The 27960-nt window shown below is 38.5% G+C and overlaps 1 protein-coding gene across 1 annotated transcript in view; it reads right to left on the reverse strand.

Moving 5' to 3' along the window:
• Positions 1–4348: 4348 nt before the first annotated feature.
• Positions 4349–27960, reverse strand: part of MAN1A1 (mannosidase alpha class 1A member 1) — a 51141-nt gene continuing 27529 nt past the window's right edge. Inside the window, exons 5-12 of the mRNA XM_033143703.1 lie at positions 25097–25191; positions 19568–19691; positions 17319–17412; positions 13651–13766; positions 11412–11631; positions 8541–8713; positions 6772–6887; positions 4349–6397 (exon numbers count right to left, since the gene is read on the reverse strand). Coding sequence (XP_032999594.1) covers positions 6274–6397; positions 6772–6887; positions 8541–8713; positions 11412–11631; positions 13651–13766; positions 17319–17412; positions 19568–19691; positions 25097–25191 — 1062 coding nt within the window. The 3' untranslated portion in view covers positions 4349–6273. The remainder of the gene's footprint in view (positions 6398–6771; positions 6888–8540; positions 8714–11411; positions 11632–13650; positions 13767–17318; positions 17413–19567; positions 19692–25096; positions 25192–27960) is intronic.

Here is a 27960-nt window from a genome sequence, read left to right on the forward strand (position 1 = left end):
CTTTCTACACCATTCCTGTAGGAACACCTAAGCAGCCTTTTCAACAGCAGGGCAGTGTGTGGTGGCGTCTCTCCAACCACTGTTCCTCACTATTATGCATATTTTCTTTAAGCAGTAGCGGAAAGTGTACTTTGCAACTTTAAGGTCCATATGGCCCACGTCTGAATTTGAATGAGTTTTGTATCATCAGCTCCAGCCCGCACTACCAATTGTCCTGGATGGTGAGAGCTGTAGCCCAGCAACATTTGGAGGGCAACTGATTCCCCATCTCTGATGCAAATGTGACCTTTACACGAGGCTGGTGGAAGTATTTAAAGATCTCCCTTGCAGTACCTGTTGGTGAAACAAATGTATCCATTTAGTCTTGTGACTGCCCATCTTGATCTGGTGAGGAAGTTGGTGACAGACAAGCCCTTTCTTGATCCCATTTGATTCAGTTGGCCATACTTAGAGTAGACTCACTGATTTATATGTAACTCATTGGGAGATCTCCAACTAACTAGAATGCTTGGGTTGAACTGAAAGAATCACACAAGGAACTTCTTTTGTAAACATGTGCTGCTCAATTACACACTACAGAATATTTCAAAGGATTTCAGGGGATTTTTTTATCTTACCTTTGGTCCAGAAGTCACAAATGCAAGGTGTTTTGTTAAAAACCATATCCTTAGCTCATTGGTTTCTTATGCCTGAAAGGTAGGACGGCTGTTGTAGGAATTCTAACTTGGAGACTCTTTTTGCGAAATTATTCAATGAGGAGGCACTGTCATGTTCATCAAGACTCCCAAGCTCACATGAACGTTGGGATGATCTGAGCTGAGATTATTCCACTAGAGGCCGATTGAGCTAACTGCTCAACAACAGCTCTTCATTCCCTAGGATTCTAGTACGAATAGTGTCATATTGCTTCTTCCCATTTCCTAAGTCCAAGACCTTCCAATCATGACACCAAATCTTGTAAGAATGGTGCTGTGCCTTGGGGAGAAGGAGTTGAATAGAATTGTAGAGTTGAAAGGGCTACCAAGGGCCTTCTAGTCCAACCCCCTGCAATGCAGGAATTTCAACTAAAGCATCCATGACAGATGGCCACCCCACCTCTGCTTAAAAAGCAATGAAGGAGAGTCCGCAAAAAGAAGCAACGTTGCCCCTCCACCAGTTTACCAGACTGACAGAGACTAATTGACAGCAGGGGTGCCAATTCCTTAAGAAAAAAAATAGGGCAGTAGATTACATACACATAGATATTAGCACATTATTTGGGGAGTGACTTTATGGGGCACAAAAAATCACTTGGGCAGGGGCTGGATATAGCTTGCAGGCTGCAGTTTAGCTACTTCTGGTTTAGTTGGTAAGTACTGTAGTAGAAATAAATCTGCAGAACCAGTTTTGGTTCATTACCACCCATGCAGGTACTTTTCCTCTTTACAGGAAATTTAACTTTTTCAGCAGTTCAGTGCAGGGAAAAAAACCCACCAAAATAAGAGGCTGTATTAAAAGACTTTATTCACAATAGATTTTTTTTGTTTTGTTTTACAAATATAGTTCTTAAAAAGTAAGCATTTTGTTCTCTTATAACTTCAGAGATTTCTATAAAGGTGGAAGAAAACTAAGTGGGATATGCAGAAATAATAATAAAAAATACACAATATGACCACACAAGTTTACTGAATCAACAAGGTGTCACTGGGTATCATAGAGCTGTCATATAAACAAACATGGAATTTAAATTCGCAATTCTCAGGATTTAATATATACTTAAACAACTGCAGTGTGATATGCTGAAGAGCAATGTAAATTTAGACACTGTTGAAACAGGAAGAGACATTTTAAAAAAATTAAAAATTGCCTTAAATTACATATACAGTGGTCAGCATTAGCTCAGTCACCCATAGTTACTCCTACTGAATGTAAACACAGTGTTATTTCCAGCTTGATTGTGTGACAATTTCTAGTAAATACTAAAAGTTAATTCTGAAGCTATTTACACCATTGTAAATAATTTCAGGACTGTAGCTACAACTTTTTAAATGGTGATCACTCTGAAGTTTTATACTTTGGTGTTTTGTGTTAACATAAATTACTGCTTTGAAGATATAAAAACATGTTTCTCTTACACTTTGCAGTTCTACAGGGATACAATCTTCTTGTCTACTTACATCACTTTACAAAAAGGTACATTATAGTGCAGCTTGTACATACAACCTGATTACTGTATGTTATAGAAACATTGTGCTCTTTCAAATAAAAAGACCAATGAACAAAAAACTACCATAATCACAACTTCCCATAAAGAGAAATATGTAACTGATCAAAACACTTGTGTCAAATACCTTAGGGAAAATAAACCTGGTTAAATAATCACTAAATTGCCTGCAAGAGGAAAATAAGAAATATCCAGTACAATTCCCGCTGCATTTATAAACTTCTATTTCCACTCTGTTTATAGTGACTGGCAAAAATAAGTTTCACAGAAGCACAGTAACCATTTCACACATTTGGCCAGGTTCCCCCAAAATGGCACCAGTGGGTTTTGATGAGGTCCACACTGGAAGATTGGCAACAAATAGGGGAGAAATCTATGCATTAGGCCAGGCATAGGCAAACTTGGCCCTCCAGATGTTTTGGGACTACAACTCCCATCATCCCTGACCACTGGTCCTGTTAGCTAGGGATGATAGGAGTTGTAGTCCCAAAACATCTGTAGAGCTGAGTTTGTCTATGCCTGCATGAAGCAATAAAAGATGTCAACTGGACCTGAACCACTGACAAAATACTACTGTTAGAGTGTGTTGGAAAAATGATTCCCTTTGGGCTTCTATCAGGACATTTTTTGAGAAACAGGATGCCTAAGGTGTGGTGTATCCTGCCTAGAATATGGGGTTGGACTGAATATTATTTTTAACAATTCACTACATATGGCATTACATAGTTTGAGGGCTATAGGGTTTACTGAGCTTTGCTTAACCAGACAATACTTTTATGTATGGACATCTGCTGAAAGCCCAGAAGAGCAAGTCTACAAAGGGCTACTTAAGTTCAATGATGCCGTCTCTTGGAATGTTTAAAAGCCTATTAAAGTGAACAGAAAATATTATCTGGATTGTGGCCTTTGAAAATCAGGACAATTTGTCTTAGCTATACATAGCAGATTATATATCTACAGATCATTTTTTAAACAAAACGTTCCGGATTTATGCGTGAAGAGGAAAAGCAATCAATTGGCACAAAAAGGGGGTGGTAATTCTACAAGACAGCCTGTTTAAGGATGGCAGGACTTCAGTCAGAAGGCAGAAATGGAATTCTATATTAGAAAACTGAAAACCATACTAGGTAATCCAACATCACTGCCATTTTTATTGGCTCAGTCTTAGAAGATGCCCTCTGCTTTTGGTTCTAAGGTTTATTCCTCATATAGGATCTCAAATGGGATAATTCACATTCTACTACTATGCCTCTGTGGGAGAAATTTGCTCAGAAGATGTATTCCCCCCATCAACACTAGCTTCCACAGAAAGTAAGAGGGGTTCTTCTGTTGAAGCTGTAACTTAAGCTTAGGAAATCATTTAAAAATATCATTAAAAATAAAAAACTTATAAGTTACTGGTAGCAACCTTCTAAAATTGTGGTGACTCTGTAGCCCTACATTTAATTGTTGTCTTGCATTTGCTTTCCCATTTTAGGTTTTGAAGAGCCAATTAACCTTAAAAACAGAGGTCTGCCAATCAATACCAGCAGGTTTACATCATTCCAAGTTACCAGATGAAAATACCTGTATGGCTGAGTATATTTTGACCCTGTCCTCTCGCTTGTGTGTTGCATATATTTTCTTTATACGGCAGAAGCCACCACTATTTGCTCAAAAAACCAGAGAATTTAATTCCATTCTGTGTTCAGACTTTGAATATGCACAGAATAGTGCTTTGGGTGATACAATAGGATGTTCTTTGCAGTTTGAAAAATGCATTATAGCCTGTGAGCTAGAAATAAACCAGAAGCTCCTTTCCCCTTCATTCCTTCAAAGGGAGAGGGGGGAGGGAGGATAAAATATGAAGTTTCTCATAACAGATAGTAAAGGAATGTTTAGATTTACCACAGTATTGATTTTCTATACATCAGGCTTTCAAACTATTTTCAAATAAAAATGTTTAACATGAATAACATCTGAATTAATGTTTCACATAAATGTGTAAAGAATTAAGCACACAGACACATAGCACAAGAGCACAGCATATGAAAGGCTTCTTTTAATTTGTCTAACTGATTTTCTGGACTATAAAGACGTTAGCAGAAGTCCAGAATCAGAAATGTGACACCAATTCTAGTTAAAAAAAGAAATAAAATGCTTGTATTTTCATTATTATACTTTATTATAGTGGTTCTTGTGATGGCTTAAAAATCCATACACCAACACCATATCCAATTACTTGAACATCAGTCTTGAATAATAATCAAGTTTTAGTATAAGTAAATTTGCTAGCCAACTCATTTGTAATAACCACAGATACATGTGTGCCAGCAACTCACATGGTTTCCTTTGATTCTTCAACTGCCATGCCTGATCTTAGATTTTTTTTTTTAATGGGATGAGTGGGTATGGAATGAATGTAGCATGGAGAGGCACAGAAAGAGGAATCAGACATAAATTTGGGGGGAATTATTGCTTGTGTTCTCTCACTATTCTACCAGATCAAAATATAAGAGATTTCATTCCTATGGCCTTGTGCAGCAGAACAATGTCATGACCCGTGGCATAGCCCTGGGTAAATCTATTATATTGAAAGTTAGAATTGTGTAAAGCTGTTCATCAGCACAGAAACTGATGCAGATTATCACCAGGTTTTTGTTTTTATATCTGCGGATCACTCATTTTATGCACCATTCCAAAAAGTCCTTCAGCTACCAAGGAGTTACCTGTGTTGGATCAAATCTGTGGTTCTCGTATTTCTCAGCATAAAAAGGTTTGCAATAGATTAGAATAACAGTGTTGGCCTGTTAAATCACAAGCACCTATGTGGTCAAGTAGCTTTAATATATTAATCACTAATTAAAAGCTATTCTGCTCAGAAAGGCATCCCAACTGGTAAACTGAAAAAATCGGTGCTGTTTCATTCTCTGGTTAGACCACTAACCAAAGTTATTGGAAAAAATTGGGCTGTCTCAACCAACATTCCATTTCTGTCACTTCGATTAACACTGATAAATATGAGTACAGAGTGGAATCTTTTTTAAAGCAAAGCATTTAAAGCAGTAGTGGTTTGTTTCCATCTCTCAAACGTGAATGAAAGCTGAAATGTGGATTTCTAAAGCATAGCATCTTCTCTTCCTACTTCTACAGCACGCAGTGGAATGTCTGAAATGGCAATCAACATACTTGCACACTAGCCAATCCTAGTCTTTAAGTGGAATAAGGCTTAACACAAAGGATTTCACAGATCAACCCGTTTCTCATAAGAAATTACAAGTTTCAGGAGAAACCAGGTTGTGCCTTCAAATGCAAATCATGCTGAAACTTTGCACTGACAGGAGGTTTCGAGAATCGCAGTCTCAAATTGTTGTAGATAAGGGTAAGTTCAGATGGCAGCTACTATGCTCTTGGTATGGTGGCTGCTTGTGAAACCAAATACAGGAAAAGGAAAAAAAAAGGGCCCCAAATTTACTTGTGTTTAAGTTGATTTGCAGTTATGTTCTAAAATTATTAGATAAGGGTTTCAACATCTGGACTTTGCCTATCAAGAAAAGCCACAGTTTAACATAATAGTGCACAGATGAGATGAAATTATTTTTATGAACAGAACACCTTCTAAAGTATTCAAATTACCAATTAATGATAGACCCGCATAAGAAGAGGCTGTCACAGTCAGATTTGTCTCTAGTAATAGACAAACCACATTAACATATATTAAAAAAAGAAAAAGCTCTTCATACTTAATTCTTTATGGCTTTTTGCAACACAGCAAAGTATTACAGCTTAAAGCAGACATCTCCTCACAGAGGAGGAAAGGATTTTGCAGTCAAAAACAAAACGGAAAACAAGTAACATGCTGACCTCTGTATTCTATTTGGCCAGATGCACACTGCAGCCTAACAAAATCTAGAGATGACAAGTTACAATTCCTGTCAAAAGATAAGTACGTTTAATTATAATTAATTACTTTAGGTTCCTTGTTAAATATTGTACGGGTAGACACCAGACTGCAAAAAATTGGTTCAAAACAAAAAAAGATGGAATTTTAATTACTACATTGTGTGCCCCAAACATAATTCAGCATTATTTTATTGGCTTTTTCTTTTTTCCTCCTCTTCTTTTTTCAGAACTGGTAGAGGGTGTGCCTCAGTGTTAAAGACCCAATGTTCAAACGGTAGAAGATCATCTTCAGAAAATAATAAATATAGATACCTTGGAAAAAGAAAAGGATATTTAACAAACTACAAAACTGGAAGGCTCACATTGGAATCATTTGTATCTCTCAAAACACCTATATCAATAAAAGTGCAATATACCGCTATCTTAAATGTGGCATAGTGGTTAGTGTTGGACTAGGACCTGGGAGAACAGGGTTCAAACTTATTATGTGACTTCTGTTAAAATACTATGGGACTTCAGTAAACAGAACATCTTGTGTTTGAAAGACCACTAGCGATAACCTACTTGCTTTTCCTGGTCCTGACTCCCCATACCCTTTTTGTTCTGTTGCCCTGTATGCCAGCCCATACAAAGATTAATGACTCTTAGCTCTTCAACTTTTAAACTGAAAGGTTTCAATTACTTACTTGAGTGTTTCTGAAAGGAAGAAACTCTGCTGCACATCATCATGGGTTTGACGGTTGCTGTAAACATCCCTAACACCAGAATAGCCGCCATCTACTCTGCAGTATTTTTCCAATGCCTGAATTCAAAGAAAGGAAAAGAGGAGTTTGATATTTTATAACTTACACCCTGCCCTTTAATGTAAAACATCTTCAGGGCACCTAATAGCACAAAGTTAAAAATTTAAACAATATAAAACAGCACGATTAAACATCAGCATCACAACAAATGTAAAACAACTGCCCAGCTGAAGCCAATTAAGACCAGTTAATGATTACTATTTATAGTCTCATTGATTTTGATCCATTTAACACACAACTTCAAAATGGAGTCATCAAATTCCCTACACAGTAGTTTTTTTTCCAAAGGGATACAGTTCCTGAACTCGAAGGAGATGAATAAAGTAGTTTTTCTACTCTGCAACAGCTAAACAAAGCTCCTATTGTACTGATGTGTTTCCCAGCTCACCAACCATTCTGATGGAAGTCAAAGATACTGGGCACAGTATAACTTGGGATCTAAATACCTGAAGTTATCCTGGTATCTGCTGATGGGGCCCTACTGAGAAGTGCACCAGTGAGTGATTGCAGCTGCTGTTACTATTATGGTTTTACCATTTCAATATTTGTGTGATGTTCATGTTTTGATATTTATGATTACAGTTGCATTGAACTTTATATTTGGCTGTGGTATTTGCTATGTAATTATTATATATTGCTTTGGGATCACTTTTGACATGACCGGCAGCTATTAAATCCAAGGAATTGGACAATGAATATATTCATGTTTAAATAGAGTGAGGTACTGAAGGATACTAAAAAAAGCATAGTTATTTTTCAAACAAAAGGAAATAGGAGATTTGTGGAGAACTGTCTGGGATATTTTGTGGGAAACTGCAGTCAAACATAACTATGCATGAGTGCTAGTTAGTACATGAAGGGGTTAAGAGCAGAGAAGTTTGTTCCTAGACTCAGGTCATACTTCTCTGATGTGGGAGGAAGTGAAGCCTTCTCTTCCTGTTCCCTCTCTCTGTGCCATGTAACTGGCCAAGAAGATGTGTCTAAGCAAGCTCCAAGCTTAGAGGATGTGTTTGATGCTTTCTGTATTTTCTACCCATGAGTGTTCCGCCAGTGTTCTCCTTGCTGCTGCTTGGATAAATGCATGAATCTTTGGAACCTCTGGAAGGTTTTGTAAATAAAGTATTTTAAACGTACTTACCAGTGTGTAGTCAGTTCATTGCAAGAGTGGTAGAAAAAGAGGAACACTGTAAAAGGGTCTAACAACCTATATTCCTATTGCTATATTGCTGCTAGACTTTTGTGTGTTTAAACTCTGCTACTGGAGGCTCTCTTCTGCTACAGAGTGTGCAAAGCTCCATGTTTTGAATCTGAGCACCCAGCAGATTCTTTTGTTATTTACCCACCACATGTGGGTCACAGGGATTTATATTTTCCTCCCGTATGTTTAAGACTCATAAGCTGACTATTTATTAGTATTTCCAGCTAATGTACAAGGTAGGAGGGCACCAAGGAACTAAAATCAAAGAGTTAGAAGCAATGTATAAGGACAATGTTAATGAGGAATTATTTAAGAAACTGGGTAATTATAAAAACAGATCTGAATTCACATGATGCAGAAAAATCATTCATTTTTACTAGGCAAGCTTATTTTGAGTGAAAATAAAAGACATTGTTCAAAATTAAGCCTTTAAAGAAACAAACAAATACATTACCTCTACAGCTTCCCAGCCCCACTGCCGGTACTTTGGATCATGAGTGAATCTCCACATATACATGTAGGTTTCGATAACTTCAGGCCGTAAGATGTAGTATTTTTCATTCTGTCTAGTAGCAATTGCCTCAACTCCACCATCAAACCTGAAGGCTTCTGGTCCCAGCTTCATGCCTACACAAACAATGTGCAATATCCAAATGAGTTGGCACATGAAGAACTTTCAACTCTTCAGCATATGGCAGAACTTTATTAATTTACATGAACCATTCATATAAGCTTAGTACTATGCCACAGAAATATTTTTGCCATTTCTGAACTCCACTATTCAATGCTTGCGTCACTAATACATGGCATTTTAGTGTGGAGGGCACAAATATTTTGAAAGCATCCCAATAAAACTTATAAAAACACACCTCTTCTATGACATTTATTGATATCCCTGTCCCTTCCAGGGAATAATGCAGAATAAAAAGGGCAAACTGGGTAAAACAAAACTAGAAGAATGAATCTTCTTAAAAATTGTAGGCAACAATATTTCCAGGCTGAAAGTTGGGTCAAAGATAATGTTGGACTATGAATAGGCCTTATGTATGAACTACTCTAATAGTTTTCTAGCAATATTATTTTCTCTCACTCCAGGGTTTATTGGAAAAGGAAACATGTCCTTGATAAAAACTTTAGCTTGGATATTTAAAATCTTATTATTTTTTGAGTACATAATGCTGACTGGTTGAAAGGGTTTATATGCCAACAGTTTAGCCTTTTCTAAATAGGCCCAACTGGCCTCAACTAGAAGTCAGGTTAGGGAACACTCCTTCAGCCAAGAGTCGGCAAGCACCCTCACTTTTGCCTCTTAGGTGTCACTTCTATATCTTTTTATACTGACAAGTCTTGCATTGGTTTGAGTTCTTTTAGTCTGGCCTGCCATTTTAATTATTGTTTTGTACTGTTTTTAATGATGTTTTGTATTTTATTGCAGTATACCGCCAGAGAATGTAGCATATAAATACTTTAATAAATACTGATCTGTGCTTGTTTCAAGTTCTAGGCAATTCAAAATTAAGCTCTAGCATGCAGTGATCATACTTTGCAGCCAAAGTTGATACAAAAGTCTGCTACTTTTCCCTTTACTGGACAGTTTGGTGTAACTTGAAAGTTTACAAGATAAGTGCCTGTTCCTCTGGAAGCAGAAGCAACTATTAAAATGCTACTGAAATCTACACAGTAGTCATTAGTAAAGGCAGTTAAGTGCAAGACATAGGAATACATTTAAATCTGCTGGGAACACGTTGCATCTTTTTAGCTTTTTTAAAATACCTGTAAAAACAAACCCTTTAGAAGTTTTCCCCTTGATGCACATGGATATTGGACAACTGTACAATATCTACTGAATGATGTTTTAGCAGAGGCAAAATGATACATAATGCATGTGTGTTGAAACGGGGAAGCTTCCAAGTAAACTGAGTGGAACTGATTTCTAGCACAGCCTTCTCCAATGTAGCGTCCTTCAGATGTTTTAGACTATGTCTTCCATCACCCCATACCACTGGCCATGCTGGCTGGGGCTGATGAGGAGTTGGAGGTCAACAACATCTTGAAGGCACCAGGTTGGTAAAGCTAGTCTAGCTTTTTACATGTGTGTCAAACTAACACAGGCACTCACTGGCTGATAGCCCACTACAAAACTTGTTACCAGTGTTAAAAGAGAGAGCGAGAAACACTCTTTAGTTAATAAGAAAATAGATTACAGGTAGTGTCATCCTTTGCCAATCATAGCTTCAGTGGTGTTGTCTAACTACTCCAAAGACAGAAGAAGGTTGTCAAAAGCAGTTCTACAGTTTATCTTTGAATGCATGAATATACCACTCTGGGTCTTAATATCAAGGGGAAATTCCCCCTCAGAAAACTTCCCTCCAAACAGCACACAGTGGTACCTCGGTTTACAAACTTAATCCATTCTGGAAGTCTGTTCTTAAACTGAAACCGTTCTTAAACTGAGGCACACTTTCCCTAATGAGGCCTCCCGGCGCCAGTGCCCTTCCATCATTCGGATTCTGTTCTTAGACTGAGGTAAAGTTTGCAAACCAGGACACTACTTCTAGTTTTGCGGAGTTTGTAAACTGAATCGTTCATAAACAGGGCTGTTCTTAAATTGAGGTACCACTGTACTCTGCTGACTGTAATTTAACTGTTTTTAATACTAAATTTTAAATTGCTGTAATATGTGTCATCTGACAAAGGTATTTGAGAACAGAAGCAGTAAAGGAAGCAGTAAAGGAGTCTAGAAATGTTGTGAAATGCTGAAAAGCTGCAGAAACACTTAGCATGCTGAATCACTGTGACTCATTCTCTGTATAAGTATTGTATCTGTTTGCAGGCAGACTCAGTGTCTCAGTCAGTCAGTCAGTCAGTGTGTGTGTGTGTGTGTGTGTGTGTATGTATGTATGTATGTATGGAGCATGACTCAGAAGTGAAGCCTGTATTCTGTGTATGCTCTGAAGCTAGTTTAAATTTTCTGTTCACTATGCTGTTTATCTACAAACAAGTTTTAACTCAGTAAAACTTTTATTCTTTTCTTCAGTAAAGAATACTCTGTATTATTAATTTATGCTGCACGTCAATCTGCTCTGGGATCTGGCGATGAAGGGCAGGTAAAAATAATAGATGACCCTTGTGGACCCTTCCAACTCTACAAGTCTGTGATTCTGTGATGACAAGTAACACAAATTCAATGCAGAAAAAAAATGTATTAACTATGTTGGGGAGGGGGAAAGCAAAATGCACAGCACTAACCATCAAGATAGAAATGCGCAAGTTTGGGGGGGGGAACCCTCTGGAAAAGAGCTACTCCACAAAGTTTAATGCTTACTTGTGCGATCATAAGACTCATGACATGTGCGGGCAATTTCAGCACCAAGTTCAATGTGACGTCCAGTTTTATCAGCAGGTGCTCCATCTGCACCCAGAACGAACATCCCTCCAGCAAAGCAAGTGAGGTGGCCCATTTTGTGTTCAAGCAGCCCACCCTTCCACTCAGCAATGTACATCAAACCAGTGCTAGATTTTCGGAGCAGATGGGTTTCGATAGACTAGAAAAATGCAAAAATATTTCTGTATTAGAAATAGACACTCAGATAGAATGCATACTGCTCATCAGAAAGGGTACTAGAGGATGTTGTCATAGTTAACAAGAAGAATGAAGGAAGCTCTTTTGAGACAGGAAGGCTTCCCTCAGAAACTAGAAGTGTTGCCCAAATTAGAACAATATGAAAAACAAATTTGTACCAAAATGCTAGCAGACGGTAATGGTTGTAAAAAGGAAGCATATTGCTAAAAACATTAATAGTCTTTAAATACATCAAAAGCAGGAAACCAGCTAGGCAGGTGGCTGTATCAACAGAAAGCAGGGAAGGAAAAGGAGTGTACAAAGGAGCTGAATAAGTTTGTTGTGTCTGTCTTTACTGCCTGAAGTGACATTTTCAGGGAACGACGTAAAGAACCAAGGCAAATAGTGACAAAGGACAAAATTCTAGGCCTTAATGACATATTTAAAATATAAATAATAATAATAATAATAATAATAAAATTTTTATTTATACCCCGCCCTTCCCAGCCAGAAAACCGGGCTCAGGGCGGCTAACATCAATTAAAATCACAGCAAAAAAACCCCATAAAAACGATCAATTTAAAATAACAGATTAAAATACAAATTTAAAAATTCAATTAAAACTGCAGGTCTCAATTTCAAAATAACCCACCAATAAAAGATGAAGCATAAATATTAAACAGAAACCAAACCAAAGGCCAGGTGGAACAGCTCCGTCTTGCAGGCCCTGCGGAAAGATGCCAAATCCCGCAGGGCCCTGGTCTCTTGTGATAGACTGTTCCACCAAGTCGGGGCCAATATTGAGAAGGCCCCGACTTGGTGGAACAAAGAAATAAACTTGCCAGATCCAGATAGTATCTACTCTAGCATTCTGGAACTCTAATGTGAAAAGATTTAGGGGCTTCTTAGTCTGCCTGGCAGCAGTCCCCCTCCCCATAAGCGACTTCCATATGTTGGTATAGTATTTCATGAAGAATGAGCAGCTGTCATGGTAAGGGCAGATTTCGGCACACACAGTATGTTACTAGTGTTTCACATATGCAGTGGCCTCTGTACAGCATGGGCTTATTTGACGTATCTGATTAAACTTCTTAAAAAGATGGAAGCCCAACTTATTATGCTTCCCTTTACCTGAGGGAAAGGGCTGCATTTAGTACATGACTGCCCACATACCACGCACCTGTTATTTTTGCTTTAAAAAACCCACCATCTTTGAACAGTAACAAAGATACATTTTAGTTACAACAGCCAGAGAGGGCTTCATTAAGAAATAACAGATTTTCAATATTTAGTTATTGCTGTTCCTTTTATCCATGGGGTGGGGGGTGGGGAATCCTGCAAGGCCACTACACACATTCCGTCAACTAATGTTGTCAACATAAAATCTATTGAAAAATGTGCTGTCATGATGTTTCGAAACAGAACTGACAAATGTTTAATAACCATGTAGGCCTGGTTCAAGAGATGTTTTGTGTGAGCAGTCTTGCTTCCCTCATGTCCTTATCACACACCATTCCGAAAGGACCCTCGATCCTGGGAGCTGCTTCTGAGGGGAGGAGTTTGGGAAATCCTTGGCATGTGAGCAGAGTCTACTTATGGGTCAAACCCATTACATTTGCAGAATTTTTCCACTGCCAAGCATGGAGTAAATTATATGCTTTGTTAGTACTGTACCTCTTTTCACAGATAAATAGGCTTCAGCTAATCTTACAACTAGGGGGGAAACAGGGAATCTGACCACTAGACACAGGTACATAATCAATACAATGTGAAGACAGATGTAGGAGGAAATCACAGTCTATTCATAAATTAGGAACACTGTCATTCATGGAAAATAGATGAATATACTTAAAAGTATTGTTTAAAGGAATACATATTCAATCAAAATTTATTGTTGAAAACATTTAAACAATCCAGACACTTAACATATGCTGCAAAGCCCCTTTCTTTAGAAGGTGTTTCATATTAGAAAATCTTAAGTAGATTTATATATTTCATTTACCTGAACAGCATCATAATACATCTGCATGCCTTCTTCATCTGTCTTGTCTGACATTAGCCATGCCTTCAGCAAATATTCATAAAAGCTATCTCCAAGCCCTCCAATTGACACATGATCTGAAAAGAAACAAACCGAAAAGCACTCTAAACTAATTTCACCTTCAATTTAAGTGTCTGCACACTCCCCACCTAATTTTAAAGATGAACTGCAAAATAACTCTTCGCACAGTAAAGCCCGAAACCCAAGAAATTATTTTAATCTGTAACCCTGCACACACTTATGTAGGTGTAATTGCCATTGAACAAAGTGAGGCTGACTTCCCAGTAGATATGCAAAGGATTGGGCTGCAAGCCATTATTCAGAATAAAAGTGCTCTACAAACAACACTTTTTTGATAAGCTGATTATATATAAATCCAACCACTCTGTATTGTACTACTTCAAAGTATAGTGCTCTGTGAGCATGAAAGAATGTCAAGCATTTGGCCTGTTTAACTGAACTCTACCCCCTAACATAAAGTTAAAAAGCCCTCCCATTCAACCTGATTTGATGAACTCATTCTATTCTATAGATGGGACCAACACATGGTTCAAATGCAACGCATACCGTCATCTGGGTTTAAAAAGGTGAACCAGTCAAATTTTAAGTTGACTCTTTAGGTTTGATTTTAAGTCACGTTGTTCGAATTTGTAACTTGATTCTCCTTTGGGTTAAAAAGGAGGCAATGATACACTTTTTATTGAACCTTTTAAATGGATATTTCTAGGATGATGAGATACATTTTATGCTTTCTTACTTTTTCCAGATCATAGTGAATGCACCTCCTCTAAGGTGGCTAAATATTGTGCTGCTGCATATAAATTAGTCACCAGGGACTAATTGTAGCAAACACAATTTTGTTTTCCATGTCTGGTGCTTTTATAGTATGATACAGTTACTAGTGATTTTATTGTTAGGGCTTTCTATTTTGTTTTGCTTGATATTATTTTTTATATTTGCAAAAAAATTCTGGACATTGACCGTAATGATAGCTAGCAAAACAGTGAAAGGAAGAATAAAGTGAATGTTTCACATAGCTAATGAGCAGAATACTGCTGGAGCAATGTGCCCCATATGGGCCAGAAATTTATTTATATTAAATGAAATCTGGAAAATTGAGGATTATGTCTATTCTGGGAGGGATTGGGGGGCAGCTTTCCCTTTCACACCTATACCAAATATCCTGAAAAGAAGTCTATTTAACTTCATGAAGTTCTTCCTTTCCAAATTATGCTTTCAAAATTGAAAGGACAGACATGCTTGCTTATTCTTTAAGGCTTAAAACCAAACAAGTAATATGACCTACTTTTTCCTATTAAAGGTTTCACCTTTACAGTATGCATCTTTAACTACTAGTCTGTGACCTGGTATTTAGTCTTCTGGAATGTTACCTTTGCTATCCATTTCCAAAGAAATGTTCTGTGATGGCAAGATAGAATTACGAAGAACTAACAAAACAGAACACTTTTTTTTAAAGTAAAGAAATACCTCATTAATTACATGAGTGTCCACAATACAAAGAAGAAATAAGCTTTTCTCAGAAGAATGAGTGCACTCTCTGTGATGGAAGGCTGATCTCTGAATAGCAGCATTTAAATGACCTTTGCGGTTTCCTAAATGAATTACCTCAGAAACTCTTGACATTTGCAGACTAAATAGCACAAGCAGAGTCTCATCAATAAGAAGTCCTGCTATTATATCCATTATTGCCAGAGACAAATCTAATTGACCCATGACGCTGAAAATCACTTTCAATTTGCAACTGAAGTAACAAAGGCTAAATAAATGTACAGGAACAATAGCAATAAAATAGTTCTGACATTCGGAACTATGGTACTGCTGGTCTAATTGTAGTAGAAAATATTTTGCCTCACAGTGGCTATTGTTTCAGTCTCAATATTCTCTAAGGCCCAGTGTCAACATTTTGGTGGTATTTAGTAAAAGGTAGTGTGTGCACCAGATTCAGCCAAAGCCCAAAGTGAATCAGGTTGATTTGTGTCCTGCCCAGATTGGGTAGAAGCAGCAACAAATCACTACAGGACAGATGGCTCGTCCCAAAAATATTTGTACAGATTTAGGCCAATCTGTAGCTCCAAATGGTCTCACAGAAAGCCAGGCCAACATTTCAATTACTGTATTAATTACAACACCCTATATGAATTCCAGTGTGGAGAGAAGGGGATCTGGAGGAAGGCTAGCATGATCTCTCCCTACCAAACATGTGCTAATCACAGGCTTGCAGGGAGGAGCTGGACTTTGCTTTATGCATGCTGCGGGGCTACCTAGAAGGCTCCTGGTGTGTATGAGAAGTCTTAAAATGAGAAACACTTTTGGAAGTCCTGTCTCTTTTAAAGCGTTTGACGGGTTTGGTTGCATTTCTTCAGCTTGTGTTTGTTTTCTATCATTTGTCAAACAATCCCAGTTCCCTCGTTCGCTTGTTTTTAAATGTTTGCCTGTTTTATTTTTTATTTTATTATCTTCTCATTGCTAAGACTATTACGTTTTGATTATCTATTGTCAACCACAAAATACAAGAAGGATCTAGCTTGTGTTTTGTAGCCTAGAGGTGTTTTACCTTTTTATTTCTACAGTGGTACCTTGGTTCTCAAAGGCCTTGGTTCTCAAACGCCGAAAACCTGGAAGTAAGTGTTCCGGTTTTCGAACGTTTTTTGGAAGCCAAACGTCAGATGCGCCTGTTGGCTATTGTTTCCGGGGCACCTGCACCAATCAGAAGCTGTGTCTTGGTTTTCGAACATTTCAGAAGTCAAATGGACTTCCGGAATGGATTAAATTTGGCGCTTTTGTTTTTGCTATTTATTTTGCGTTTTTGTTTTTGAGGCTTTTTCAGTTAATTTGTTGCGACTGTGTGGAACCCAGTTCAGCTACTGATTGATTGTGTGATTGCGGAAATGGATAAAAGCCCCCCATCCAAATAAGGACTATCATCAGTGCAGGTAAGATTTTTTTTTTTAAAAAATCTATCTACAATACTGTATTTATTTTATAGTACAGTACACTGATTATTGCTTTCATTTTATGGATCAATGGTCTCGTTAGACAGTAAAATTCATGTTAAATTAGGGGTTAGATTTAAGAGTCTGCATTACTTTCTATGGGAAAGCGTGCCTTGGTTTTGGAATGCTTTGGTTTTGGAACAGACTTCCGGAACGGATTAAGTTTGAGAACCAAGCTACCACTGTATTTGCCATCCAGCCAAACCTTGTGGCCACAGCCTACTGAATGCAATATTATCATTATTTATCAGCAAACACAGGAGCATGAGAAATGACACGATTGAGCACTGCACCCCTGCATTCTTTTCTGAGTGTTCCCAAAACCCTCCAGAGGAGATGGAAGAGGGAGGGGAGACTCACTGTGCTTGCATGAACAGGACAACTTTGCTATAACCACTTATAAATTATGAAAATGCATTTCTATTTCCTGAAAACAAAACTATAATAATAATTTTGGTTCAGAGTATATTTAGTGTACATTTTATAAACAAAAGTAATGAAGGGACAAATAAAAGCCATAGTTCAAATACCTTTTTAAACAGTCTTTTAAACGTTTTGTCTTTCAACAAAATAACTGAAATGTGTGCATATCGCTAGTGAAAATGATATACTTACGTTGACCCCATTGGCCACTGCTCGGATTTAGGTAATTAGGATAAAGACCTTCTGGCTTATCCAATCGTTTTAAAACTTTTCTAATGTTCATAACCTAGGGTAAATAACAAAATCATGGTGTTTCATATGCACACTTTTTGGTGTATTTTATATAAAGAATTTATTCTTTGCAAAAAGAAAAGAAATGTATGACTACACAAACTTAAGGGAAGCAACTCTTTCAAGAGTACTGGATTATATTCTAACTAAACTTCTGCGGATTGTCTCATGAGCAGAGTTTTGCTTTTGGGACACATTCCCCAGTGAAAAGGAAGGAGAGAGGAAATGCTTTTTGCCAATCTTTCCTTCCCACTGCAGCCCCTTGAAAATCTGCTTGAAAATCATCAGAAACAATAAAAGGGGAAGAGGAGATTGATAAAAATGCTGCCCCGCCCATACTCCAACCGGACCTTCTGCAGTATCCCAGCTGCCTATATAAACAGAAGCAACCCTTCCATTTGCAGATGAGTTGTTAGGATTCAAGCCATCATTTTATACTGGCTTGCACTCTCCCCCTGTCCCACTCTCTCACACAGCCCATACTGGGGTGGACATCGTCCATAGCTATTTTGTGCAGCTAATCAATGACTTCTTGCTAGATTAGTATTGAACATTAGATGAAAAGTAATCTGGTTCCATAACTCCTCAATATATGTTTGAGAACCTATGGCTGCATTTGAACTTGGGTATTCAGTAACTATAGTTAAAAAACGCAAATAACCTGTGCACGAGCTGCTTGCTGTCCTAGCAAACCTGTTTTGCTACTCCTTGAGCTGAGCAAGGAAACAAACCACAAACTGGTTGGCTTAGCATTATATCCAAACCAGCCATTTGTTTCTCTCTCTAAACCCAAAGCCAAGGTTTGTTCTTAGTTGCAGATCGTGGTTTGGAGAGAGAGAGGGCGGGGGGGGGGGGGAGAGAGAAGCAAACCAAGAGTGTTGCTTTGGACAAAACATAAAGCTGCCCTTTGTGGTTTGTTTCTCTGATCTACTAAGAGCTTGGGCTGGACAAACAAGCTAATTTGTTAACTGCTTATCATTATATACAAATGAAGCATATGTTTGTAATACAGAATGTATTGGGGGCAATTATGGGTTGTGTTCCATGTTGGGCTATTACAAGTGTTTCATCTGAGCAACTGTGACGATCACACAAACTTAGGATTGGCATGGAAGGAGTTAAAAGGAATAACCAGTAAGAACCTTTAGGGGGCGGAGTTATGTGGGCTATATAAACCCCTCCCGGGGAAGGCAGGGGGTCTTTGGGGCTTGTCTTTTGTCAGGGTCTTGGTGCTTGTCTAGGGGGCTTGTTGTGGGTATTGAGAGGTTGGAAGGAGGGTGGCAAGGGAAAGAGTAGGAACAGGGGTGAGAGAAATCGTTGGGCACTGTTGTTAACAAGAACACAACCAAGAAAGAACTGTTTATTCAGAAACCACATGCTTATGTACTAAACTTCAAATAAAACAGTTTTTGTTCCAATATTCTCCTTGACTGAACTAAGTGAAGTAAATACCAGACGGACTGGTTGTTGACAGCGGTTAATTAACAAAGTGGTGAGCGCAGGTATCAACGGACCGTTAAACGTCTGGGGGACCAGTGCAGGTTGAGCGAACCACCACAGCAACTACGGTACATCAGCTTGCCAGGTGGAAGGGTGTCCATCCCTCCATGTGCTACTCTAGGGGATCACCCAACCACTTCAGAGCCAATTTCATGGGTGCAGGGGCACACAGGGGGAGGCCTTACTGCAAAAGCAGCTACACAGGGCTTCCTCCGATGGGGTGAAATATACCCAATAAGCCCTATGTTTTTAATCCCCCACTCTAGTTAGCTGGAAAACATTTCCTTTGAATCTGCACCTAAAACAGTGTGTTGTGCCAAACAGGCAAGCACAACATGATTTAGGGATGATTACTACCTGTGAAACTACTAATAAGCTGGATACAAAAAAAACCCAATGCAGGGAAAATCCACATATGCTTTCTCTCCCTTGTTTGCAGTACAAGGTCAACCTAAAATACTTAAAATGTGTACACTTCTATCATCCTACATTCATAAAACATTTGAAAAAAGTGCTGGAAACCAAATCACTTGTACTCTGAAAATAAGTTCAGAGGATCCAAAGAACAAAAATGGAGATATTCCTGACAACTGGCAATTGTCACACTTCCAAAAGTGTGATGCAACTACTGGCAAAACCTCTTAACTGACCTTTTCAGCAAACACTGGATTTCCAGATAAGTGGCTTAGATGCATAAATTCCAAATGAAGAGTTCCAAATTCTGCCAAAATACTACTTCCTCCTGAAGCCCAGGGCCAGTTGCGACCAATGCCACTAAAAAGGGGGGGAAATGATGTGAAATTGAGAAATAAAACAGTTACAACGTCATGCACTATGTAGTAGCTTGACAAGAAAAATAAAAGCCCTGAATACTAAATGCAATAAAAAGCCCCTACTATGCAGCCTGTTATTTAATCACATTTGCATCTCTTCAATGTTCACATGCACTTTGCTTTTATTTCCTGTTAATGTTGTTAAGCAGTCAAAGCAGCACTTGCTTTGGAGTATGCCTAGTTCACAATACCTAGAAGAGCTGCATTACCAAATCATTTTTATGTGGACCTGAATACCCTCCAAAGAGTGCTGTTTAGCTGTTTGTAACTATAGGATGGAGCCAAAATAAAATGTATTATTCAGTTCCTTTTCAATATTAGCACATTTAACCTAACTGCACTGCTTTGCTACTATTGCAAGTTGAGAGGATGCCCAATTTAGCAATAAGCTCATTATACACAGACATTACCACGAAGGAGAAGGCTTAGAGATACTAGCCCTTCCAAAGCAGATCTTCTGTTTCCTCCAGAGTACCATACATTACTGTCACATGCTTCCTTGAGTGAACTTGTCTAACAGCCTCAATCCTATGAAATAAGCCTGAATTAGTTCAAAGGTGCTTATGCCCAATGGACGTTGACCCCTTGTCACACTTGGCCAGCTTTACGTGATGAAAACTGAACCAGCATCCATCCTTGGTATTCGCTTCCAGCTCTTGCATGGAACTTACTAGTCTGTCATCTCACGCTAGTTATGGTCATGAATCAATTATCCACATGAGTGAACTCCTGACGTGACTACAACTGGTGCAAAACCTGTATTTCTTTTCTTCAAAGGTGTCTGAAACCACAATGGCAAAAAATCCATGTAGTTTATTTTCAAAATAGAAAGTTATATAAAAATGGAGTCTCTTTTCAAAACTTTAAACTAGGATAGTATACTTCATGCTATACCTGATACAAAGCATGGGCTGTTAAACAAAACACTGAGCTTCCAGTGAAATAGAAACCAAATATTACATTAAAAAGCTTTCTGCATGAATCTTCTGTTACTTATTTTACATTGTGGTTAACAATAAGAACTTCCACAATAGAAAGCACCAAGGATTTACAGTACTTTGAAATTTCTGATGAAAACAATAAGGCAACCTCTTTCAAGAGTCAGCTGAACAAAATGGAATTCAGTTTTTGAGGCCTTGGGCAAAACTTGATATAAAAATGTTCCTGGCTAAGACACTATTTTGCAACAAAACAAATATTCTCAGTATTCTTATATTATCATGTACACCCTTGCATGAAAGTAAATCAGACCTGGCTATGGCAATGGACTCTACATGGGGGTACCTTTGCAGACTGCAGGAAGCTTCAACCAGTACAGAATGGAGCAGCAAGAATGTTTGTGGGAGCTCACCCCTGGATCAGGCTACACCTATCCTGTGACAACTGCACTGGTTACATATTTATTTTCATGTACAAGTCAAAATATTGGAGATGGTTTTTAAAAGCCTAAATGGCTCTGGTCTAAGATATCTGATGGAATGCCAGTGTGGTGTAGTGTAGAGCCAGTGTGGTGTAGTGGTTAAGAGCAGCAGACTCGTAATCTGGGGAACCGGGTTCGCGTCCCCGCTCCTCCACATGCAGCTGCTGGGTGACCTTGGGCTAGTCACACTTCTCTGAAGTCTCTCAGCCCCACTCACCTCACAGAGTGTTTGTCGTGGGGAAGGGAAAGGAGAATGTGAGCCGCTTTGAGACTCCTTCGGGTAGTGAAAAGCGGGATATCAAATCCAAACTCTTCTTCTTCTTCTTCTTCCTATACCAGCCTGTATGTTGCTAAGCTATGGGAGAGAACCCCATTCTTCAGGGAGACTTATTTTAGTGTGAAGATAGCAAGGCCTTCTCAGTGGGCAGCCCCCATATGGTGCAACATGTTGTCTGTTGAAGCCTAGGTTGTTCATTCTCTTGTTTTCCATGGGTTTGTGAAGATGCTTTTCTTTCAGCTGGCTTTTGATGATGGACTATCTGAAGAGACAGTTTTACCTCTGCTTCCTGTTTCTTTTCAGCTGTTCTTGAATGCATTTTGCCTTTACTGGGGCTTTAATGTGAATCTGTCTATTTGTTGTAAACCATCTTAAATAATGTATATAAGTGTTTTTAAAAATCTTATCTAAATAAATATAAATTACAGTAGAGGAACTGGTAGCAAGAGATTTAGTCTGTGCAATCCTGTACATGTTTCCTAAGACTATGAACCACTGAATGCAGTGGGACAGCTAGGTAAAATATGCATGGGACTATATTTACATAGCTGCTTGTGATTTATTATTCTCTCTCAACAAAATGGAGATACATCAACACCGCTCACTGCCTACTTGGAAACCTGAAGAAAAATGTGTAGCACTCCATGTCTGGGATTTATTTTACTTTCATCACCATGAGATAAGTTCAAGAAACTAATAGCTATTTTTATGCATAGGTTGAAATAAAGATAGCAAACTCAACTGTCAAAGAGATGAAAATACCAGAGGGACAGAAACAAAGATCTGCACTTTCTTCCTGCCAGAGGGGCATTCATTAAAATTCTTCAGGTATTTATGCTTTCAAAGTATGCAGGCTTAAATTTTGGTTTTTTTGTAACAAATTACAGGAATAGTGCTGCTGAAGAGTTTCAAATAATCAGTTGGAGCCAAAGTGTATGAAGCACATCAAATGTGGGGCAGGCATGGGTAATTTCAGCCAGTAGCAGAAATATGCATTAAAAACAAACAAACAAACAAACAAACAAACAAACAAACTGTATTTACATACATTTCATAAACATTTAGCTACTTTGGTAAAAGAACTGAATTGAAAAGAATAGTTAAGGAGTTTATCCAACATGGCTTTATTTGAGTATTTCACCTGCAGCTGTAGGCAAATCTGCAGGAATCGACAGAAACTGTAAGTGTTATTTCTTGCCCTACATATGCAATTAAATGCACACTTACTGGAAGTAAGTTCCACTGCACTCAGTAAGTGAGAACATCCAATCTTTGTTCCATGCATGAATGAAGAAATGCAGTAGTGTAGGGGCGGGGGGAAGGAAGGGCATACAAATTTCTGAGTGGGTGCAACCAGGCACCACCACCACTGGCTCCCTCATCAAGGCCGGAGCTGTGAGGAGGCAAACTGTGCATAGGCTGGGCCTTCAGGGCTGAGGCAACACCTCCTTTTCCTTGTGGCTGGCAAAGGGACACTTGGCCTCTGGGATGGCCAAGAGGGAGGGATGGGAAAGGCACTGCCGGAGCCATGTGCGTTGCCCAGAGCGGCTCACTGCAAGGACAGGAGGACGAGGTTACACAGTGAAGCTCCTGGCTTCACGTTTCTCTGCCTTATCTCTGCTCTCAGGTTGGGGCTAGTTTGCAAGGAGAGATTCCCTTGACTGGATGATGGCCGGTGAAGGGACTGACTGCTGCCCAGTCCACCGGGGGCACAACACTTGCCCTGCCCAGGGCACCGGCAACCCATGCTACACCCCTGAGGAATTGTGCATGTGTTCGAGAAAGATGGGATGAGTAAAGCATAGCCTTTTCCCATCTTTCTCAAGACATCCCTCCAGTAAAAAGCTGTAAGCTGTTTGGTCTCTTACTGTAGCGTGAACCCAACCACCTCAGATGTACAGATGGCTGATTTAGATCTTTATAGTCATCCTTGGCTTACTCTTTTGTGTGTAATGTGTCTGTTTGTATACAACACTGTCAGACAAAAAAATGCTGCTTTTAAATATGATTAGTCAGTGTTTTCCTAGATTAGCACAATAGTCATTCCATTCAAGAAGCAGGTACATGAAGGCAATTTAATTATTGAAAAATCCAGATCCCAGTGCATTTTAAGTATGTACATACTTCTTTACGTACAGAGTTTATAGCTTAGTTCCTCATTAGGTAGTACATTCCAGCTTCTGTAAATCTCAAACATACTTTTTATCATCTTTCAGAATACACTTATGTAGCACTGATTAATAAAGGCAAACAATACAAGTTTCCCATTGCTTTATGTGCTAAGGGTTTGATTAATCATTTTTCCTGGAGTTTCACACATAGCAGGGGGGAATGAAATATAAGAAAGCTGTAAGATTATATGTAACAGTGAGAGCCAGCCTTAAAGCAGTTCCCTAAAGTAAAAGCAAGGTGAACACTAAATCAGAGAGCCATGAATATGAGCCTGTTATTCTATGAGCCACGTGATGATAATAAATTAGACTATCTGAAAGAGAAATCTGTTAGATCTAAATCCCCCTACAACAGCAACTTGTATAATAGGGAGATTCAGTACCAGAACCACTCTAAAGCCATGGGGAAGTCAACTAGATTAAAAGGCAATTCATTCAACATAGCTGTTGGCATTGGGAATACAGGTCAGTAACACAGCCCTACTGACTTCAACTGTCAATAGTTTGTACAACCCTTCCAAGTAGCAAAGAAACCTGAAAACAGATTGAATATAAGTGTGATCCCTAACCAAGTCACAATGTGTAGTGTGTTCCCATTCAGTATTCCTGCCAATGATTTCCTTTTCAGCATAAGCCATTCAATTCCAATTCCTGTTTTGAATTCTTCCCTCCACCCCTCAGTCACCATTCTGTGCCCTCTGAGCATGCTCACTCCTCAATGAGTGGTTTGTGTTCTCTTCTGAAGGTTTTTTTTTTTAAAAAAATAAATAAATCTGGTACTTCAACAAGCCTTGAGTTCCCTCAAGTCTGTCTATTTTCACCATATCTGAAGAAGTGTGCATGCACACGAAAGCTCATACCAAGAACAAACTCAGTTGGTCTCTAAGGTGCTACTGGAAAGAATTTTCTATTTTATTTTCACCATGTCACACACTTTGAGAAGGAGGGTGCAATTAATATATATTGATTTAAAAATTGCAATGAGTAAATATTTGCACTGTCCTTGCATCAAAAGCTGACACTCATGCAGGTCACCTTTTTGTCTTTTGTACAATTTGCTGTTCTATGATAGAATAAAAAGATGACCAACATAAGAGAATGAGAGTGCATAAAAAATATACATTAGTATATTAATGTACCATTTGCCAGTTGAAGTAAATTAAGAAAGGAATTGAAATAATTAAGTCTCAATGTGAAATTCAGGCATATTAACTTTAAACCTAGAATACATTGGCTTGGACAGCTTCACTACCTCCTTAAAAATATTCAGAGTAGACGTTGAGAAGATTGGACGTCTATTCAACTGAGACCACAAAAGTTGTTTCAGTTTGCAGAATGTCTGCAAATTGCAACAAATGAGGAAAATGAGAGAGCAATTATGTGTCATCTCACTAAAAGGTAAGATAATATAGAAAACTGTCGCCTGATTGTCCATCCCAATAAATAACGGGCAAACAGAAGCTATTCCTTATTTTTACCTTTTGATATTTAACAATGCCCAAGGAATTCCTGTCGGCGTGTTAAAGGCTGGAAGCAGTTTCTCTCCTAGTTCTACTGCTTTCTTCCGAAATACCTGTAAAATTAAAATCAGCAATAGTCAGACAAATCAAGAAACAATAAAATCTAATTCACCTGGAGCTGTGGAACTCTCCTAGGTCAGAGTCACATTAGTCATCCTCCAACACATGGTAAGTAAGATTTGGAATACTTCCTGGACACTTTCCCATAACAATACGAGTTAGAAGATTTGTTCTAATTTTTAAGTGAAAGCTGAACATTTTTGGAGAGGGTCCTGGAAATTCTCTGAAATTGCTCTGCTTGTACACCCACCCATTCATTTATGAGACTTGTGTACTGCCCTTCACTAGTAGACCCCAGAAAAGATTACATATATGAAAAACAAAAGAGAATAAAATTGAACATAAAAAATCCATTAACTCCAACAAAGAAAAAATAATTTCACACTTCCTCTTTTCATCAAGTCATAAAAATTATGTACAACATAAAACTCTATTCTTCATTCAGACAGTATGAACAATCCTGCATTTTATTATTTACTTCCCCTGATGTATAAACCCACCCTTCACACAGTGATCCCTGGGAGGCATACAACATAAAATCAAACTAAATCAAGCTAATGTGATTTACCACCAACGATTCACACATTTATTTGCATGTGCTCTAGTGGCCATCCTTCAAACTCATCCAATAGACAAATGGCAGTCTATCACCACATCAGGGTACTGGTTCTAGACAAGACTTTCTAATTTCATTCATGTGCACAGGTAAGTTTTTCAAGAATGCTGGTAACTAAACTGAGTGGATCTGACAGTTCACCCAGTTGAATCCTTTGCCTTTAACCTGTGCCTCTGTTCACCAGCACTTAAAGATGAAAGGAGAATTATGAATAACATTGGCACAAAGCAGAGTAAGGAACAGAAAACACTTCATATGTCCAGATTTTGCTTGCATTACCATACAATAACTATTGCAATTCGCTAGTTAGGTTTTGTTATCTTATGAGAAGAGAAAAAAAAACCAGTGGGAAAAAGTTTAATTCAGCTAACAGTAAAACTTCTGTTAGCAGAATGAGGAAGCAAGCACTTTTCAGCTCTCTCTGCAGTCCGCCATGGCTCCCTAAATCTGCTCTGAAGGATTGGGAGGACGATCTGGAGAAAATTTAGAGAGGTTGATGAAAGGGGGAATAGCTGAAAACTGCTTCCTTCCCCATTCTGCTAACAGAAGCCTTACCAATCAGAATGACACAAATGGGATTATAAACCTAAGCAAAGAATTCTTTTTTTAATATAACTAAAATTCCCTGTAAAAATACATATTACTTGAAAAGAACATTAGTCTGGAGGAGACACTGAAAGTTCCACGAATGCCATGTAACTTTTCCTACTTGGTTACATACACAAGCCTGATCAACCTTTAATCTCTTAGCAGAACAAAACTCTACATCTAAATTGGTCAATACTTGTTTTGTTGGCTTCAGAACATCAGGGACTCCAATCTTTAGCTGATCTAAGGTCAATTCATGACAAACAGAAAAACATATTTATTCCAACGAAACAAAAATGCAGGTTCAGTGTCACAAAAATTGAATTATCTAGGACTGCACAAACAATTGACAAATCCTGAATCAAGAACTGAAGCAGAGCCACTTCAAAAAGGTTTGTGTGAAGTGGATCTCTACAAAGCACTATGGGAATTCAGATGTTTAATCACAGCAAACTGAGTCTCCAAAAATTTCTCCTCTAGTTTATCATAGAAGAAAAATGCCAGAGCTGGGAGAGGGAGATGTCTTTTGTGACAGACAGGTCTAGCTTTTAATCAGAGGACATCGTTTTACCAGGGCTCTCCAATCACAGTGCTTTGGGAGAAGGGATGCTGAATACATCACCTAGTTTTTGTCTCTTCTGTGCATTGTCAATTCTTTATGCTCTTCCAGTGGTGACTGCTTGGAAAACACTGAACATTAAAGCCCTTCTGCCTTTGTGCCACATGCCAAAAATATCCACTCCTATCAAATCAGCTTTGTGCTTAGTTTCTGTGACTTTTGGTGCCAACTGAGCACAACACAAGCCTGAAGCTGTTTCTTTCATTCATCATAACTCCCTAGCCACTGCACTCAACATCTTGGAATTTTGCAAGTTACTTTCCTAGGGAAACCTCTACAATGTACATCTTCATAATAAAATTGTTGCCCTACAGTAAAGTGCCCGCCAGCTCAGGTATAACACACACACAAAGAATATAGGTGTGGTGAATCCAATAGGCTATATGGATGAATACCCAGGCAATGGTGATGCCCCAAAGTGGTATCAGACTCAAAGCCTGGCAAATCACTTCAATCTCTTCTCCTGAAGCAGTAGAAGATAGAAGGCGGAGGGAAATGGAACACACACCAGAGAATGAATTTTTAATCTCCTGTTGGAAGCCGCCCAGAGTGGCTGGAGAGACCCAGCCAGATGGATGAGGTATAAGTAATAAATTATTATTATTATTATTATTATTATTATTATTATTATTATTATTCACACACACACGTCAGGAAAAGAAAAAGCAGGCAAGAAAGGAAAGGAACAAACCAGCAGTAAAGATGGTGGACAGCAGTAAAGTTGGGAAACCAAAGAAAATGGTGACTGGTAAAAGACAAAGTTGAGGAGGAAAAAACAACAACCAAGCCTCAATCATACAAACAGACAAAAACACTCTGGAAAACACATCATGCCACACACCACTCATAAAGAATAATTAGAAAAAAATAAGCTTTAAAGAGGCAGAGGAAACACATGAGAAATCAATAACAGGCGCCAGAAAGGACGTGTACAGCTTT

The sequence above is a fragment of the Lacerta agilis genome, chromosome 3 (genome assembly GCF_009819535.1).
Source record: "Lacerta agilis isolate rLacAgi1 chromosome 3, rLacAgi1.pri, whole genome shotgun sequence".
Lineage (NCBI taxonomy): Eukaryota > Metazoa > Chordata > Lepidosauria > Squamata > Lacertidae > Lacerta > Lacerta agilis.